General features: G+C 39.4%; 1 protein-coding gene and 1 non-coding gene across 2 annotated transcripts; both read left to right on the top strand.

The window, feature by feature from the left end:
* Window positions 1-233: 233 nt before the first annotated feature.
* LOC106433404 (nudix hydrolase 16, mitochondrial) lies at window positions 234-6,448 on the top strand. Its single transcript, XM_013874233.3, has 4 exons — window positions 234-571; window positions 915-1,020; window positions 5,880-5,963; window positions 6,034-6,448. Exons 1-4 carry the CDS (start codon window positions 501-503, stop codon window positions 6,292-6,294), a joined length of 522 nt encoding a protein of 173 aa, XP_013729687.1. The 5' UTR covers window positions 234-500; the 3' UTR covers window positions 6,295-6,448.
* A 7,947-nt stretch (window positions 6,449-14,395) lies between these two features.
* Window positions 14,396-14,502, top strand: LOC125588033. The gene has a single exon (XR_007324429.1). It is a non-coding gene; the product is annotated as a small nucleolar RNA R71 (small nucleolar RNA).
* Window positions 14,503-16,940: the final 2,438 nt, after the last annotated feature.

Genomic DNA, 16,940 nt, shown 5'->3' with positions numbered 1-16,940 from the left:
GAAACTCAGCAGGAACTCTCGATGTCTGTCCCAAGGGTTTCTTTATTTAACGCTTCACTAACCGGTTCAATTAAAAAGATTAAACCGCTTCATAATCCAAACACTCTGATAAAAGTGGGCCCATGGGCCCTAATAAGCTGTCACATAACCCACGTGACTAGCTGACGGTGCCGATCCGTTCTTCGCGCCCTCGGTTTGCTTCTTCCCCCCCACCACAGTGGCCCGATTAAATAAAATTATTACGAGTAACTAATTTGTGTTCTCTTCCAAACCCTAGATCTAACACCCTAGCCGTCAGATCAGATCAATGGGGAGATCTCTTCTCAACCGTTGGAGACAGCAATGGTGGATGTAGAAGAAGCGCATTTGTTGGGGTATCCAAAGATTATCGTATCCTCGACTAGGCTCTGTCTGTTTTTTTTTTCTCTCCTTCATCTTGATGGCCAATAATTCGAATATCCTCTAGCTATATTTTTTTTGTTATTTCGGTGGTGGTGGTGATGTGTGATTTGGTCGCGCGTACGGGTCGGCTCCAGCAACGGTACAAGGATGGTTCGCGTCTCATTGCCGGGTACTGTGTTCTTACACATGCCTTATATATTGTCTCTTTGGAGTTCATGCTTTGGTTCTGTAATGTGATTCTTTTATTCTACTTGAAGATTGTTGGGGGTTATATTGATCATGATTATACTTGCGTCGTGATATTGAATTGTCTTTGTATCGGATTCATGCTTTTGGTTTTACGAGAGATAGACAGATAAGAACAATATTATTATTAGTGAGTAAGATGTTGACATGCTTGGTCCTTGTTTCGATTTGGGGTTTTTATGACACGACATGCTGTCTTTAAATTTTGTTTTCGGTCGGAGATGGTGGAATATTTCTTAACAAGTTCAATGGCACGCGTTTTGTAGATGTATTCCGTTTAGGTATATAAAAGATGGTAACTCTGAATCTGGGAAAGTTGTTCAAGTGTTGATGATCAGCTCTTCTAGTGGACCTGGACTTTTGTTTCCCAAGGTATAAAGCAAATGCATTTTCTTCTCGCTTTTGATTCATCTTCCTTTGAAAACGAAGTGTTGGGAAAATTATCCAATATCGATGAGATGAAGATGGTATTAGACAACTAGAAAATTTAAGAAGAAGACTCTTAATATTTAGGAAAGGGTTTACTACAAAGATTTTGTTTTTGGAAACTCTCTCTTACAAATATTTTCTCTCTTTGTTTTTCTTGATTCTTGGATGATTACAAATGGTGCTAAGCACCCCTATTTATACTAGTAAGTGGAGACTACAAGTTAGTTCTACACACTTCATCTTCTACACACTTCATCTTCTACACACTTCCTTTTCTACACACTTCTTCATCCTTCTCCATTTTTCTCTAGATATTTCTTCTTCTTCTTGGGCTTCTTGGGTCTTGGGCTAATGAGGGAAAAACCCAACAAATCTCCCCCTTCCCGATTTAGCCCGAAACCGTTGCCATCCCAGTGCCTTTGCAGCAATCTTCAAACTTCTTCAGCGGTAATACCTTGGTCATAAAGTCTGACCAGTTTTTGTCGGTGTGTACCTTTGTGAGATGTATGAGCTTCTCTTCAAGAACTTCTCGTATCCAATGATGCCGAATGTCGATGTGCTTCGAGCGAGAGTGAAATGTTGGATTCTTTGCTAGGTGAATAGCACTTTGGTTGTCACATAGCATGTTGTACTTGTCTTGCTTTACTCCCAACTCAAGCAAGAAGTTCTTCATCCATAGCATCTCCTTGCACGCTTCCGTTGCTGCGATGTACTCCGCTTCCGTGGTGGATAAGGCAACACACTTTTGTAGCTTCGACTGCCATGAAACAGCTCCCCCTGCAAAGGTAGTAACAAAGCCTGATGTCGATTTCCTTGAATCTTTATCACCAGCCCAATCTGCATCGGTGTAACCGTTCAGCTCCAATTTTCCATTGCCAAAACATAGACACTTCTTCGTTGTGCCTCGTAGATAGCGTAGGATCCACTTAACTGCTTTCCAATGCTCCTTTCCTGGATTCGCTAGAAAGCGACTCACAACTCCTACTGCATAGGCAATGTCCGGTCTGGTGCACACCATAGCATACATGAGACTGCCTACTGCTGATGCATATGGGGTAGTCTTCATTTCTTCTTTCTCTTTCTCACTTGTTGGACTTTGCTCCGAACATAACTTGAAATGTCCACCAAGTGGAGTGTTCACTGGCTTTGCCTTATTCATGTTGAATCTCTCCAACACCCTTTCAACATATCGTTCTTGGGATAACCACAAAAGCTTCTTTGGTCTATCCCGAGTGATTTTCATTCCAAGAATCTGTCTCGCTTGCCCCAAATCTTTCATTGCAAAGGACTCTCCTAGGTCATTCTTCAATGCGGCTATTTTGTTGCGATCTTGGCCCACAATCAACATATCGTCAACATAGAGTAATAATATGAGAAAGTCGCCGCTTTCGTACCTCTTTATAAAAACGCAATGATCGTTCTTGGTTTTCTTGAAGTTGTGATCCACCATGAAGGAGTCAAACTTCTTATACCATTGTCTTGGGGCTTGCTTGAGACCGTAAAGACTCTTCTTTAATCGGCACACCAAGTCTTCTTTTCCTGGAACCTTGAATCCTTCAGGTTGCTCCATATAGATCTCCTCCTCGAGTTCACCATGTAGAAAGGCCGTCTTGACATCGAGTTGTTCAATCTCCAAGTCTAGAACTGCTGCTAGACCAAGAACCACTCGGATAGAGGACATCTTCACCACTGGAGAGAATATTTCTTCAAAATCTATGCCTTTCTTTTGGTTGAATCCTTTCACAACCAATCGAGCTTTGTATCTTGGATTTGAGCTTCTATCTTCATACTTCAACCTATACACCCACTTGTTCTTCAAGGCTCTCTTTCCTTTTGGTAGCTTCATCAGCTCATAAGTGTGATTATCATGCAAGGATTGCATTTCATCTTGCATAGCTTCAACCCACTTATCTTTATGGGTGTCTCCTATGGCCTCCTCATAGCTTTGAGGCTCCCCTTCATCTGTAAGATTAACGTACTCATCTCGATAATATCTTACAGATGGTCTTGTCTCTCTTCCAGACCTTCTTGGCTCATGTTCTTCCTCTGGCTCCACTTGAACTTCTTCTTCACCTTCATCACCATTCGGATCCATGATTGGATCCCCTTCGCCATCATCTCCAATCACTTGTTCATGATCTTGAGGCTTATGAGAATCTTCATTCCTTACAACCCTTAGCTTTGGTTTCTTTGATTTGTTGATGTCTTCGATTGTTTGATCTTCGAAGAAAACAACATCTCTGCTCCGGATAACTTTTCTGTTAACCGGATCCCAAAGCCGATAGCCGAATTCGTCTTTTGGTGATCCAAGATAAATGCACTCTTTAGTCTTAGAGTCTAGCTTGGCTCGTTCATCCTTAGGTATATGGACAAACGTTCTGCAACCGAACACCTTCAAATGGTTGTAAGAGACCTTCTTACCCGACCAAACTTCCTCCGGGACATCGCCTTCCAAAGGAACTGATGGTGTAAGATTTATGACGTCCACTGCAGTCTTTATGGCTTCTCCCCAAAATGGTTTGGGTAGTTTAGCGTGAGAGAGCATGCACCGAACTCTTTCTGTGATCGTTCGATTCATTCTTTCAGCTAGCCCGTTCAGTTGTGGCGTCTTTGGTGGTGTCTTCTCCATCCTGATTCCATGAGCTTTGCAAAACGCTTCAAAGGGACCTCGGTACTCTCCACCATTGTCAGATCGAACACACTTGAGTTTTTGACCCGTACTTCGCTCTGCTTGGGCTACAAACTCCTTGAAAGCATCAAGAACTTGATCTTTTGACTTCAAAAGGTATACCCATACCTTCCTTGAATGGTCATCAATAAAGGTGACGAAATATGATGCCCCTCCATTGGATTTCTCGGACATGGAGCATACGTCAGTATGCACAAGATCAAGAATATGCTTTCTTCTCATAGGCGTAGATGATCTTCGGAAAGCGACCCTATGTTGTTTTCCGGCTAAGCAATCATGACATGGTGAGAGAGAAATACCTTTCATATCAGGAAGAAGTTTCTTGCTAGAAAGTATACTTAAACCTTTCTCACTCATATGCCCGAGTCTTCGGTGCCATATATCGATGTCATCACTTGCAACGTTTACTTCTTCCTTGCAAAGCTTGGCTTGAGTCACGTATAATGAGCCTTCTTTTCTTCCTCGAGCCATGATCAAACTTCCTTTGGTTAACTTCCATTTGCCACCACCAAAATGACTGTCCAAGCCGACATCATCGAGCTTTCCGGTTGATATGAGATTGAGTCGCATGTCGGGAACATGTCTCACATCCTTGAGAACTATCTTACATCCAGTGTTTGATGTAAGAATAACATCCCCCTTTCCAATGATCTTGCTTCTTCCTTGATTTCCCATTTGAACATTACCAAAGTCACCACTTTGATAGGTTGTGAAGAAGCTTCCATGAGGGGTGACGTGAAAAGAAGCACCAGAATCAACGATCCATGAGCTATCATCAGAGCTAAGATTACATTCTCCAACGAGATATAATTCTTCGCTCTGGTCTTCCACAATGGTGGTAGTCTTTTCTTCATGCTTCTTTGTAGGATTGAACCGGTCTGGTTTGATATTACCAGCTTGTTTGTCTTTCTTGAAAAACCGACATTCCGACTTCATGTGACCCTGTTTGCCACAGTAATAGCAAGTAACTCTCGGACGTGACTTGGATCTTCCTCGAGATTGGTCTCGTCCTCTGCTTCGGTTTTGACCACGAGTCTCTTCTCTACCTCGTCTATCAACAATGTTAGCTTCTGAATATGAACTCGAACCTCGTTCCTTCCTGCGAACTTCTTCGTTTAGAAGGCTATCAGTGACGGTGTCCATGGTAAGCTTTCCCTCCGGTGCTGAATTGCTTAGAGTGACAACTAGTGTGTCCCAACTCTCCGGCAGTGAACTGAGGAGTAAAAGGGCTTGCATTTCGTCTTCAACCTTCATATCAACTTTGTTAAGCTGATTTACAATCCCCTTGAAATTGTTCAAGTGCTCCATCATGCTCTGGCCATCCTTGTACTCCAACTTTACCAACCGTCGAACAAGAAGAGCTTTGTTTCGAGGTGTTTTCTTTTGAATCATGGATTCAAGTTTTGTCCATAATTCAAAAGCATTTGTGTAGGTAGAGACATGTTCAAAAAGAGATCGGTCGACATACTTACGGATTACGGCAACCGCCTTTCTATTAAGAATCTCCCATGCTTTATCATCCTTTCCTTCCGGCTTATCCTTCATGATGATGGGCTCATGCAAATCCTTACAATAAAGGTGATCTTCCATCATCGGTTTCCAATAAGAGAAGTTGTCCGTCGTGAGCTTGAACATGTCACCTTCAAAGGTAACGGTGGCCTCCATCTTCACTTCTTCAAAGATAACGGTAACCTGGCTCTGATACCAGCTGTTGGGAAAATTATCCAATATCGATGAGATGAAGATGGTATTAGACAACTAGAAAATTTAAGAAGAAGACTCTTAATATTTAGGAAAGGGTTTACTACAAAGATTTTGTTTTTGGAAACTCTCTCTTACAAATATTTTCTCTCTTTGTTTTTCTTGATTCTTGGATGATTACAAATGGTGCTAAGCACCCCTATTTATACTAGTAAGTGGAGACTACAAGTTAGTTCTACACACTTCATCTTCTACACACTTCATCTTCTACACACTTCCTTTTCTACACACTTCTTCATCCTTCTCCATTTTTCTCTAGATATTTCTTCTTCTTCTTGGGCTTCTTGGGTCTTGGGCTAATGAGGGAAAAACCCAACACGAAGTTACGTATTTGATTCATGGATTCATATAGGGTGGATGGGAGAATGATGAGACTGTCAAAGAAGCTGCGGTTAGGGAAGCTGTGGAAGAAGCAGGAGTCCGTGGCATTTTGATGGTAAGATCCTTTGTCTTAATGTTAGCAGCCTGCTTCTTCTGGATGGTGTTAAAAAGGTTGACTTTTACAGGATTTCTTGGGAGATTATGAGTTCAAGAGCAAAACACACCAAGATGAGTTTAGCCCTGAAGGTTTATGTAAAGCGGCAATGTACGCCTTGTATGTCAAGGAAGAGCTAGAGACGTGGCCGGAACAGGAGACGAGAACAAGGACATGGCTGACTATTGGAGAAGCTGTGGAGAGTTGCAGGCACGCTTGGATGAAAGACGCGTTGGTCGAAGGATTCTGTAAATGGCATAAGGAGAAGATGGGTAAAGGAGATGAAGATTGAAGCTCTGAAGTTAGTTTCCTTCCTTTCGATTATGTTTTTTTTGTAACTCTGAAGTTGGGTTTCATTTCCTTCTCACTTTTCATCATTAACAATGTCAATGCTGTAACATTTTTTTAGAGTTCTGAACAAAAGATATATATTTACCTTTATAACGTTTTGACTATTAAAAAAAAAGAAAAATTGGATACAACGAATTAGACCGGTTCAGCCAAACCGGGATCATATGCTTTATTTTTTAAACATGTCCATCAAAGGGCCACCTTGCTGATAACTCCAAAACTTCACATCAATAAAGCATTATATGACTAATTATGGTTGACTAGGGTCGGTGCAGCGAGGATTACATGTTTAATAAAAGTCTGGTTAATTAAAATTGGTAGTTTTGAAGTTTCCAAAAGGGCAAGTTAATTTTTGTATTTTTTTTTATAATGGGGAGACGTTGGAAGCGGTGATAATTATCTTTTATAAAAACATAGTAAGTTTGAGTAAATAATTTTGTTGAGGACTGGTGGCGTTTGCTATGAGGCTTAGGATAGCAGTTTATTCCTCTTTTGGAAGCGTTGAATGATATCAATTTCGTTGTTAAAGTAGAAGCGCGTTCCAGGTGTTGCTGTGAGGGATAGTTTTCCTGGAAAAGTCATATATTTGTTAGCATTTAGTTTTTTGTAAAGTTTATGTTTAGTTTATTACCTTCATGTATCTGTGGAATGATACTTGTAATGTTTAATTCAATACTATGACTTTCTTTGTTTTAATATATGTTTTAAACAGGGCAAGTTTCTGATGAAAATAATTATAATTATGAACTTTTATATTAGTTTCATAAGAGTTTTGATTCGTGTATTAAATTAATATAATAATACACAAATATATTAAATAATTGTTATCCACATAGAACCTGATACTAAAAAAGTATTTTCCTTTTTTTTGTATGTTTTAAAATCATATTTATAAACAAATAACATTTAATAAGATGTAAAATAATTCACTCATGTGAATTTTCATTAAAAAATATCAGTTTATTTTTTTTGTTTTAAAATATAAAGTAAGTGAAAACATTTTATTCACATTTCGATAGTAAGAGTGTTTCTGATTCTAAAATTATAATAGTTAAGGTACAGTATATAATTTCTGGTGTTTTGGGCTTTTTCTTATTAGTGGGGTTTTTGGAAAGTAATTTTTAACTTTTTATATTTTTCGAAAACTAATATATTTGGTTGTATGGTATTAAAAAATAATATGACAAATCAAATTTAATAAGATGTAAATAATTATATTTATGAACTTTTAGTTTTGTTTAATTTGAGTTTTGGAGTCCCGTATTAAACTAATATAATAATACTAATAATGTTTTTGATTCAAACAATAATTTGGAAATTCAAAATACCTCCTAGAAGCGGAGGATCTTTGGAGGTTGGTTTCACCATGGTCTTTATGGACAGTCGTTCCTTAAACAATCAAATAAACGGAAAAGAGAAATAAGTAAGATATGATGACCCAAACTGAGATAAATAAAGTTAGTTAACCGGGACTGGGTAAGAGGGATGATATTGCTGCAACCATGTGAAGCTAATTCGCTTCTGCGACGAAGGGTATAGCCGGGTGATGGGATACGATTTCTTACCTGATGGGGCGGTAGGTGTTTTCTTCTTCAGGCTTCGAAGACGTAGTTGGGAAGATAGAAGGAGAATCTCGGTGGAGGCAGTGGGTGTTTGATATGGTAGAGACGTATTGAGGTTAAAGTTAGAAGCAGAATATCTGTTCAAAACGTTATGGTTTTGTTTCCATATCTTTAGTTATTTGGATTAATGGTAAAGATATTTTTTTCAATTATGGCATGAGTTATGGAAATTTTCTTTATGGTAGAAGAATATTATTATGTCGTCTTTTATGGTTGCAAATATATGTGAGAATCTGAACTGATCTTCTCGCTAGACTTAAAGATTCGATGCATGCAATGTTTTACTATAATGTGATTTATAAAGTACGTAGTCCTTATTGACTGCATGTTTTTTGTTTTTTTAAACTGTTTTAGTCTAATAATGAACACCTAGACATTAAAAACTATAGTTTCATAACCAAGATAATAATGAAAACCAAACAACTTTAATAAGAAAACCAAACCATAAGGTTTTTCCAATAACAAACTGTCTTAGCGATAAGAAAAATCAAAACTGAGTAAAGAGAAATAAGAAGACTGTTATTAGAGTAACATGATGACTGGACAGTCTGTACCAGCCATTCATGGAGTGACTTTACTGCATCCGATCTAGCCACTACGCTTGGTACGCTTTGCATTCTTCTCATCAGTGGCTGAAGTACCACCACCACTGCTCGTAGCTACATCTGAGATTTCCACTTCAGTTCCTGCTGGTGTGTTGAGTGGGGGGGGGGGGGGGGGGTTCTTTGAGGGCAAAACTGCTGATGAGACAATTTTGGTTGCAGTCAAGGATAGGCGTGTAGATGTGAAATTGTAGGGCGACACCTTGATCCTGAATTTCTTAGTATGTCCTATTGCATCGATAAAACACTGTGGCAGTGGAACCTCAAGCTCAGCTCCATCTCCCCCATTTTTCTATTATAACAGAATCATTTATCAAATTGGTAGCACTTTATGATGAAAATAAGTGTCAAGTTTATCAAAATTATTACCTCAGCATATGTGTCGATCAACTCTGTTGCTTTTCTGCCAGTGAGCTCTTTCCCAGCATCTCCAAGAATGATGAACGTGCACTGCTCCTCATTATCATAGACAGACATCTCCACCCAGTAGCTGTTTCAAAGGCAAGTGATTAATACATTGTAGGATGAAACATGTTAGAATGAAGAATCTTACTTGGCTACTGCAGTAGCATTTTCATTGCCGCATTTTGGACAAAGCAGTGTTGTCGGCCCGCAGTTTAGCTTCGTCTGGCAATCCTTGCAAGCAATGTAATACCACTCAGTGCCATGCTTGACATCATCAATTGTGGCAATGCAGTCAAAGTAGGCAACCTGAAATCACATACCAAAGGTTATCAGCAACTTAATTCAGAAAATGTTTGATTTTAATAACCAAATGGGGATTACCTTAGCAGGCTCACGCTTGATGAAGGCAGCAATCTCACTTATTGTGAGTGTTTCAGCTTTAACCACCTCAACAGGATTGACTGAAGAAGTTGCACCAGGGTTCTGATGTTAGGAGTTTTCAAGGCTCCTAAGACAAATGTTGTAGTATAGTGATTGTCGAACCAGTTCTGAGGGATATCAAAGCACTGAGAATGCAAGTACTCACTTAATCTAAGTGCAACCAATGATATAGATGAGTTTTAAGCTATGACTAAAACTAAAAAGCAATAACAGAATGATACTTTCTTGACTAAGGGAAAAGAGAACTCATGGGCATAGGGATTAGACCTTAGGTGATCAAGTTTCGAACTAAGGATGACAAATGATCAATCAAACTATCGACCTTAAGCCTAGACACAATTCTAAGCAATCTCTATGTCTAGATGAATGCTCATTTGCTAACATATCTCAAACATCAAATGTCTTTGGTTGAATAATATGAAAGCAATAATTACTAACAAGTCTATTAGCTATTTTAGCACCTTTAACAACAAATGTCTTTGGCAAAGTATACTAAAAGCCTAGGAGAGTTGTCTCAGGCATTTCATCAAACACCTTTTGGGTGGGAAATGCCTATTGATCAACTTTTGAGTGGCCAACTCAGAAGATGCATTATGAATACTCTACTAGAAAGGAACAAGAATGATCTACACTAAAACATCCTAGAACTAACCTAATCACCCTTGATCTCCCTAACCCATGAATTCAAAAGGTGATTACTCACTAATCTCCATGATTCCTCTTAAACCCATACTGGATTTCAGATTAATCATGTAGAGAAATAGATAAGAAATCAACAATAACACAAGAACATAACAATCAAAATCCAAGAGATTGAACTTCTCAAGAGAGTTTTTGTGTATTTCTCAATAGATCAAAAGATAATCTCCTCCTGGTGGCTTACAGAGTATTAAAACATAGGTTTAGAAAATAAAAATGTGCATCATGAAATGACCAAAAGGCCCTTGAGAAATCATAAGTTCGAGCAGAAATAAGACGCGGAGCGACCTCCGCTCGTCGCTCCGAGTAGTCGCTCCATGCTTCGGGTAGTCGCTCCATGCTTCGGGAGCGACCTCGCTGTGTCGCTGCGAGAGGTCGCTCCGGACTCGTTCTCGCGTTTCCGAGTGATGAAAATGCGAGCGACCTCCGCTCGTCGCTCCAAGTAGTCGCTCCATGCTTCGGGAGCGACCTCGCTGTGTCGCTGCGAGAGGTCGCTCCAGACTCGTTCTCGCATCTTCGGGTGATCAAAACGCGAGCGACTCTTCCCTGTCGCTCTGGTAAGGTCGCTCTGATAGGGAGATCAGAGCGACTTGACGGTGTCGCTCCGGACTGGTCGCTCCGGTAAGGTGCTCGCCCAATGATCACTTTAAACACTTCTTTTGGACTCCAATTGCACCCAAATATCTCCAATAACTCCATGTGGTACTCCAATACCTGATAAGGACTCATGTATGCAAAATGCAACCTAAACATGGCTAAATCCTAATTTATATGATCAAAATGCACATGGGTGAATGGATAAAACATTAGAAATATGCAAGATATCAACTCCCCCAAACTTGTTCTTTACTTGTCCACAAGTGAACTTTCTAGAACTCATAGGGAGAGAGGTTTGAAGGTGGGAGCTCATAGCCAAAAGAAACACAACTAGCAAACACGATTAGCACACTCTCTTATTACACTCTAGCTTCTCTAGGCCTATCTCAACTCCTTTTGTCCCTACACTCATCATCAAGCATCCACACATTCAAATCAACCAACTCTCACATTCATTAAGCACAAAACATCTAGTGAATTCTTGCAAATGGTCAGTCGGTCCAAGTCATTTGGGTAAGGGAAGGCTTGTATTCAAGTGATTCAAAAGGTTCGAAACATAAAATCTTTAAGGTGGTTTACTCTCGAAACAAGTAGCCTTGACATTGAACATAATATATCTAAGAAAGGGATCAACTCATGCATACAATGCTCAATCTCCATTGTTCTACCCTTTTCCCAAACATACAATTACACAATCATTCTCAAATGTCAAACCCAACTCACATCTCTCACCAAAAGATCCTAAGAACATTAACTCCTTCTCTTTGAAATCTACAAGGGATTTTTCACAACCTCAAAACATTACTTAGCTCCTAACAACTTTGCTAGCCCCATTTTTCTTTCTTTTTCTTTTCTTTTCATATTTTATTTCTTTTCTTTTTTTTTAAATGGGGGCCAAGACTTTTCATAACTTGAGCTAGAGGTTTTTCTACTTATCCCAGTAAGACAATTCACTTAAACACAAAGAGTTATTTCTTTTCCTTTTTCATTGCTCCCAAATCATAATCACAACTCTCACCCCCCACCTATAGCTAGACAATAGAGTGCCCAATCCAGCAAGAATGAAGATCAAGCATTGTCGTTCCCGATACTCTCAACATTATGCACATGTAAGACTTTCCGAAGAAGGCCTCACTCATCAAACAATGAAAGCTTAAAAGAAGGGAAAGGTTTTGGGAGTGGTCTACCACTAGAGTTTGTCAAAATAAGATTGGCATAAAGGATGTGACAACTCAAGTGTGTATAGCCATGACTCAGTACACAAGGGACCATGAGCAAGAAGCATTAAGTTCGTTCAGTTCAAATAAGGTTGTAGTTGGCTTCAAAGACTGAATTTCAGCAATCAACAAGTTTCAGGAAGAGTCTTCAAGGCTCGAAGCATACAAGTGTTTTTGAGAGGTGCATAGGCTATTCAGGTGCAAAGTAATGTTCTTTACAAGGCATTTCAAATCATTGCTCCCAATGCAAGTAAATGCAACATATATGCTCTAGACTCTCCTAGAAATGCCAATGATGCAAACTAAATGAATTTTTTTTATGCAAATATATATGTATAATGCAATGCATGAGACTCAAAATCATCAAAGCAAACGTGATCAAATACTTGGTACCTCCCCCAAACTTAAATGACACAGTCTTTGTGTTGTCAAGGAGAGAGAGATACCCAAAAAGAGAAAACTAATATGCAAAAACGAAATGGTATATACAAGGGAAAGTAGTGGGTTACCTTCTATGGAGAATGAGTAGAGGGAGATGCTCCCTCCTCCTCGTTCTCAGGTGGTAACTCTTCAAGGTGCTCATCAGCAAAAGTGCCCATCTCTTCAATGTAGGAGGCTTGCCCGAACACAGTTGGTTTCTTCATTTTCTCCTTGATGTCAAAGTGGAGAACATGCCCTTTACCCAAATGGAGATCAATCGTGCCCGCTTTCACCTTAACAATTGCTCCTGCTGTAGCTAAGAATGGCCTTCCAAGAATCAATGGGTCTTGAGCCTCCTCACCCATCTCAAGCACCACAAAATCTGTAGGTATCTCATATTTTCCAATCTTCACAGGTAGGTCCTCTAAGATGCCCACAGGGTACTTCACTGAACGATCAGCTAACACCAGAGAGAGTTTACACTTCTTGTACTGAGTGAATCCAAGCTTCTTTGCAACAGACAAAGGCATCACGCTGACACTAGCTCCCAAATCGCAGAGACATTTCTCAAATATCATAGGTCCAAGAGCACAAGGTAGTGTGAAGCATCCTGGATCCTCTAACTTCTCTGGAACATCAAGCCTTTGGATGATTGCACTGCACTCATGGGTAAGAATCATCATGCTTTCCATTTCCTTCTTCTTTGCAGCTACAACATCTTTCAGGAACTTGTTGTATTGAGGAATCAACATGAAAGCATCGATGATGGGCATTGCAACCTGAGCTTCACTCATTTGCTTGTCAAACAAAGCCTTGTACTTCTCTAGCAGCTGCCTCTTGAATCTATCAGGGAATGGTAGTTTGGGTTCATAGGGAGGAGGAACAAAAGAATTCTCACTTGCTGGAGCAAGAACTTCACCATCCTTCACTGTTTTCTTCTCTTCCCCAACCTTTCCTTTACCCTTGGCTTCCACAATCTTCTCCAAGATTTCATCATTGATTTTCTCATCAACAATCACCACTTCATCATCTAAGTTGATGGCCACCTCCTCACCTAGTTTCTCAGCATCCCTGGTGAGGGTTGTAGGAGGTAACTGCTTACCACTCCTAAGGGTGATAGCTTTGGCCTCCTTGGGGTTTTGGTCAGATTTTCCAGGTAGAGATCCTTGCTGGCGAGTCTGGTGAGTGTTCATGGAAGCAAACTGATTCTCTAAATTCTTGACTGTAGAAGCAAGATGTGAGAACTTGTTGTTATCCGCCTCGAAACAACCAGCAAGGCAGCTATCAACCTCAGCAAAACCCCTCATCTGGTTCCTCTGCTCCTCAAGAGAGCAGCACTAATACCTTGCTGAAACAAATCTTGGAGTCTCAGACTAGAAGTGAGAAGCATGTTAACCTTGTGATTGTAGCTCCCATCAATCTTGGGATGAAGGTTTTTCAACTCATAACCAACATGCTTCTCACTTCTAGTCTGAGACTCCAAGATTTGTTTCAGCAGGGTGTCAGTGCTGCTCTCTTGAGGAGCAGAGGAACCAGATGAGGGGTTTTGCTGAGGTTGATAGCTGCCTTGCTGGTTGTTTCGAGGCGGATAACCACTTTGTTGGTTGTTGGGATAGGATTTCTGTTGGTAGTTGTTGTACTGAAAGTTGGGCTCTTTTTTGTACCAACTACCATTGTTGTTGATGAAACACAGCTCTTCCTGACCTTCCAAACCCTCAACCTCATGGACTACAGGTGGTGTATCTTGGCTTGGGTTACCAACAAAGTGCAGCTGCTCTTGTGTGGCTTTATTAGCAAGGAGGATGTCTATCTTATCCTGTAGAGCTTTCAACTCCTTCCTCGTCTGCTTATCATCTGTTCGACTGCTTCTGTCGTGGTCTCCACTGTAGACTGCATCACTCTTTACCATGTTGTCAACCAGCTCCTCTGCATCTTCCTCAGTTCTCCCCAAGAAGAACCCATTGCTAGCTGTATCCAGTCTGGCCATGTACTTAGGAAGAGCACCACGGTAGAATGTGCTCAGCAAGCTCTCCTTAGAGAAACCATGGTGTGGGCATTGAGCTTGGTAGCCCTTGAATCTCTCCCAGGCTTCACTGAATCCTTCCAAGTTCTTCTGTTGGAAACTGGAGATCTCATTTCTCAGCTTAGCAGTTCTTGAGGATGAGAAGAATTTCTCCAAGAAAGCTCTCTTGCAGTCATCCCAAGTGGTGATAGAATCGCTGGGTAGAGACTTCTCCCACTAACATGCCTTATCCCCCAAAGAGAAAGGGAATAACTTCAGCTTCAAGGCGTCCTCAGACACACCATTAGTTTTTGACAATCCACAGTAGCTGTCGAACCTATCCAAGTGATCAAATGGGTCCTCCAGAGCCAAGCCATGATACTTGTTGTTCTCGATCACGTTGAGGAGTCCTGACTTGACCTCAAAGTTGTTGGCTGCCACAGCTGGTGCTCGGATTCCGAATCTATGACCATGTATGTTGGGGCGGTCGTAAGTGCCAATGGGTCGAGCTGCCCGCGGTTGGTGTTCTGCCCCTTGCGGTGGATCTGCCATATCAATATCCAAGTGGGCCTGGTGTTCTTCTTCTCTTCTAGCTCTAGCACACTCCCTCTCTTCTAGCTCTAGCACACTCCCTCTCAAAAGCTCTGATGTTTGCTACTATTGGAACTAGGTTTGATGGACCCCTGCTCCTCAAGTTCATACACCTGAAAGTGAAAGGTAAGTGAAGAAGAAGAATCAGTAACAAAACAAAATTAAAATGACTTAGTCTCAAGCAAGTGACTAAATCTCAATGTTTAAATCTACTCAGAATTTGTCAACGGCGCCAATTTGATGTTAGGATTTTTCAAGGCTCCTAAGATAAATGTTGTAGTATAGTGATTGTCGAACCAGTTCTGAGTAGGGGTGTTCAATCCGGATATCGGTTCGGTTTAGGTTCGGTTTTTTCGGTTTTTGGTATTTCGGTTAGTAAAATATAACTACCATTCTAAATCCATATTTACTTCGGTTCGGTTTATATACCGTCGGTTTTCGGTTTATTCGGTTTTATACCAAAAAACATAATTATTTAGTTTGAGATCATATAAAATGAATTTTAGAGTCATATTGTCAACACATTCATTTATTAAAAATACATGTTCAAATAAATGAACAAAAAAGTAAAAATGCTTCTACCATCAAATAAAATAATCAAATCTATAATTAAAATCAGAGCCTGAAATTTTGAAAATAAAAATATGAAACAAAACAGAAACATGAAAGAAAAGTTTTTCCACTCTTCCATATTTAGTGTTCATTAAAGTCACGCTTTTTCGATTGAACACGAAACTCTGTTTGTTTATAGATAAAAAAAAGTTATGAAAATTTTCTATTAATTATTTTCTATCAAATTTATAATCTTCATATTAATTTAGTGAATACAAAATAAAGCAAAAAGATAAAAAAAAAACTTAAAAATAAGATGTCTGAATTGCGATGTATTGTTATTTAATTATAGTTCAATTGTTTTACAAATTGTTCTTTATTACTATAACATTATGGTAATAGTTATTAACAAAAATTTAACTTATATAACAAATAGATATTCATGTATTGTTATAAAATAGATACATATTTATATGTTTCTACTTTTAGTCGGTTTTGTTCGGTTTAATCGGTTATATACCAAACCATATCCAAATCCTACGGTTTTTATAAAATTATATCCATTCGGTTTATATGGTATATACCAAAACTAAACCATATTGTCTATTTTGGTTCGGTTCGGTTCGGTACGGTTCGGTTTTACCATATTGAACAACCCTAGTTCTGAGGGATATCAAAGCACCGAGAATGCAAGTACTCACTTAATCTAAGTGCAACCAATGATATAGATGAGTTTTAAGCTATGACTAAAACTAAAAAGCAATAACAGAATGATACTTTCTTGACTAAGGGAAAAGAGAACTCATGGGCATAGGGATTAGACCTTGGGTGATCAAGTTTCGAACTAAGGATGACAAATGATCAATCAAACTATCGACCTTAAGCCTAGACACAATTCTAAGCAAGCTCTATGTCTAGATGAATGCTCATTTGCTAACATATCTCAAACATCAAATGTCTTTGGTTGAATAATATGAAAGCAATCATTACTAACAAGTCTATTAGCTATTTTAGCACCTTTAACAACAAATGTCTTTGGCAAAGTATACTAAAAGCCTAGGAGAGTTGTCTCAGGCATTTCATCAAACACCTTTTGGGTGGGAAATGCCTATTGATCAACTTTTGAGTGGCCAACTCAGAAGATGCATTATGAATACTCTACTAGCAAGGAACAAGAATGATCTACACTAAAACATCCTAGAACTAACCTAATCACCCTTGATCTCCCTAACCCATGAATTCAAAAGGTGATTACTCACTAATCTCCATGATTTTTCTTAAACCCATATTGGATTTCAGATTAATCATGTAGAGAAATAGATAAGAAATCAACAATAACACAAGAACATAACAATCAAAATCCAAGAGATTGAACTTCTCAAGAGAGTTTTTGTGTATTTCTCAATAGATCAAAAGATAATCTCCTCTTGGTGGCTTAC

This window comes from Brassica napus, chromosome C5 (assembly GCF_020379485.1).
Source record: "Brassica napus cultivar Da-Ae chromosome C5, Da-Ae, whole genome shotgun sequence".
NCBI lineage: Eukaryota > Viridiplantae > Streptophyta > Magnoliopsida > Brassicales > Brassicaceae > Brassica > Brassica napus.
This window is presented reverse-complemented; position numbering and strand designations above follow the sequence as displayed.

Bases quoted from the DNA above. Each gene is read 5' to 3' on its own strand.
- LOC106433404 (XM_013874233.3), top strand. From the start codon at position 501: ATGTGTGATTTGGTCGCGCGTACGGGTCGGCTCCAGCAACGGTACAAG. The intron at 1,021-5,879 runs GTATAAAGCAAA...GGATTCATATAG, and splicing joins CTGGACTTTTGTTTCCCAAG to GGTGGATGGGAGAATGATGA. The intron at 5,964-6,033 runs GTAAGATCCTTT...TGACTTTTACAG, and splicing joins GAGTCCGTGGCATTTTGATG to GATTTCTTGGGAGATTATGA.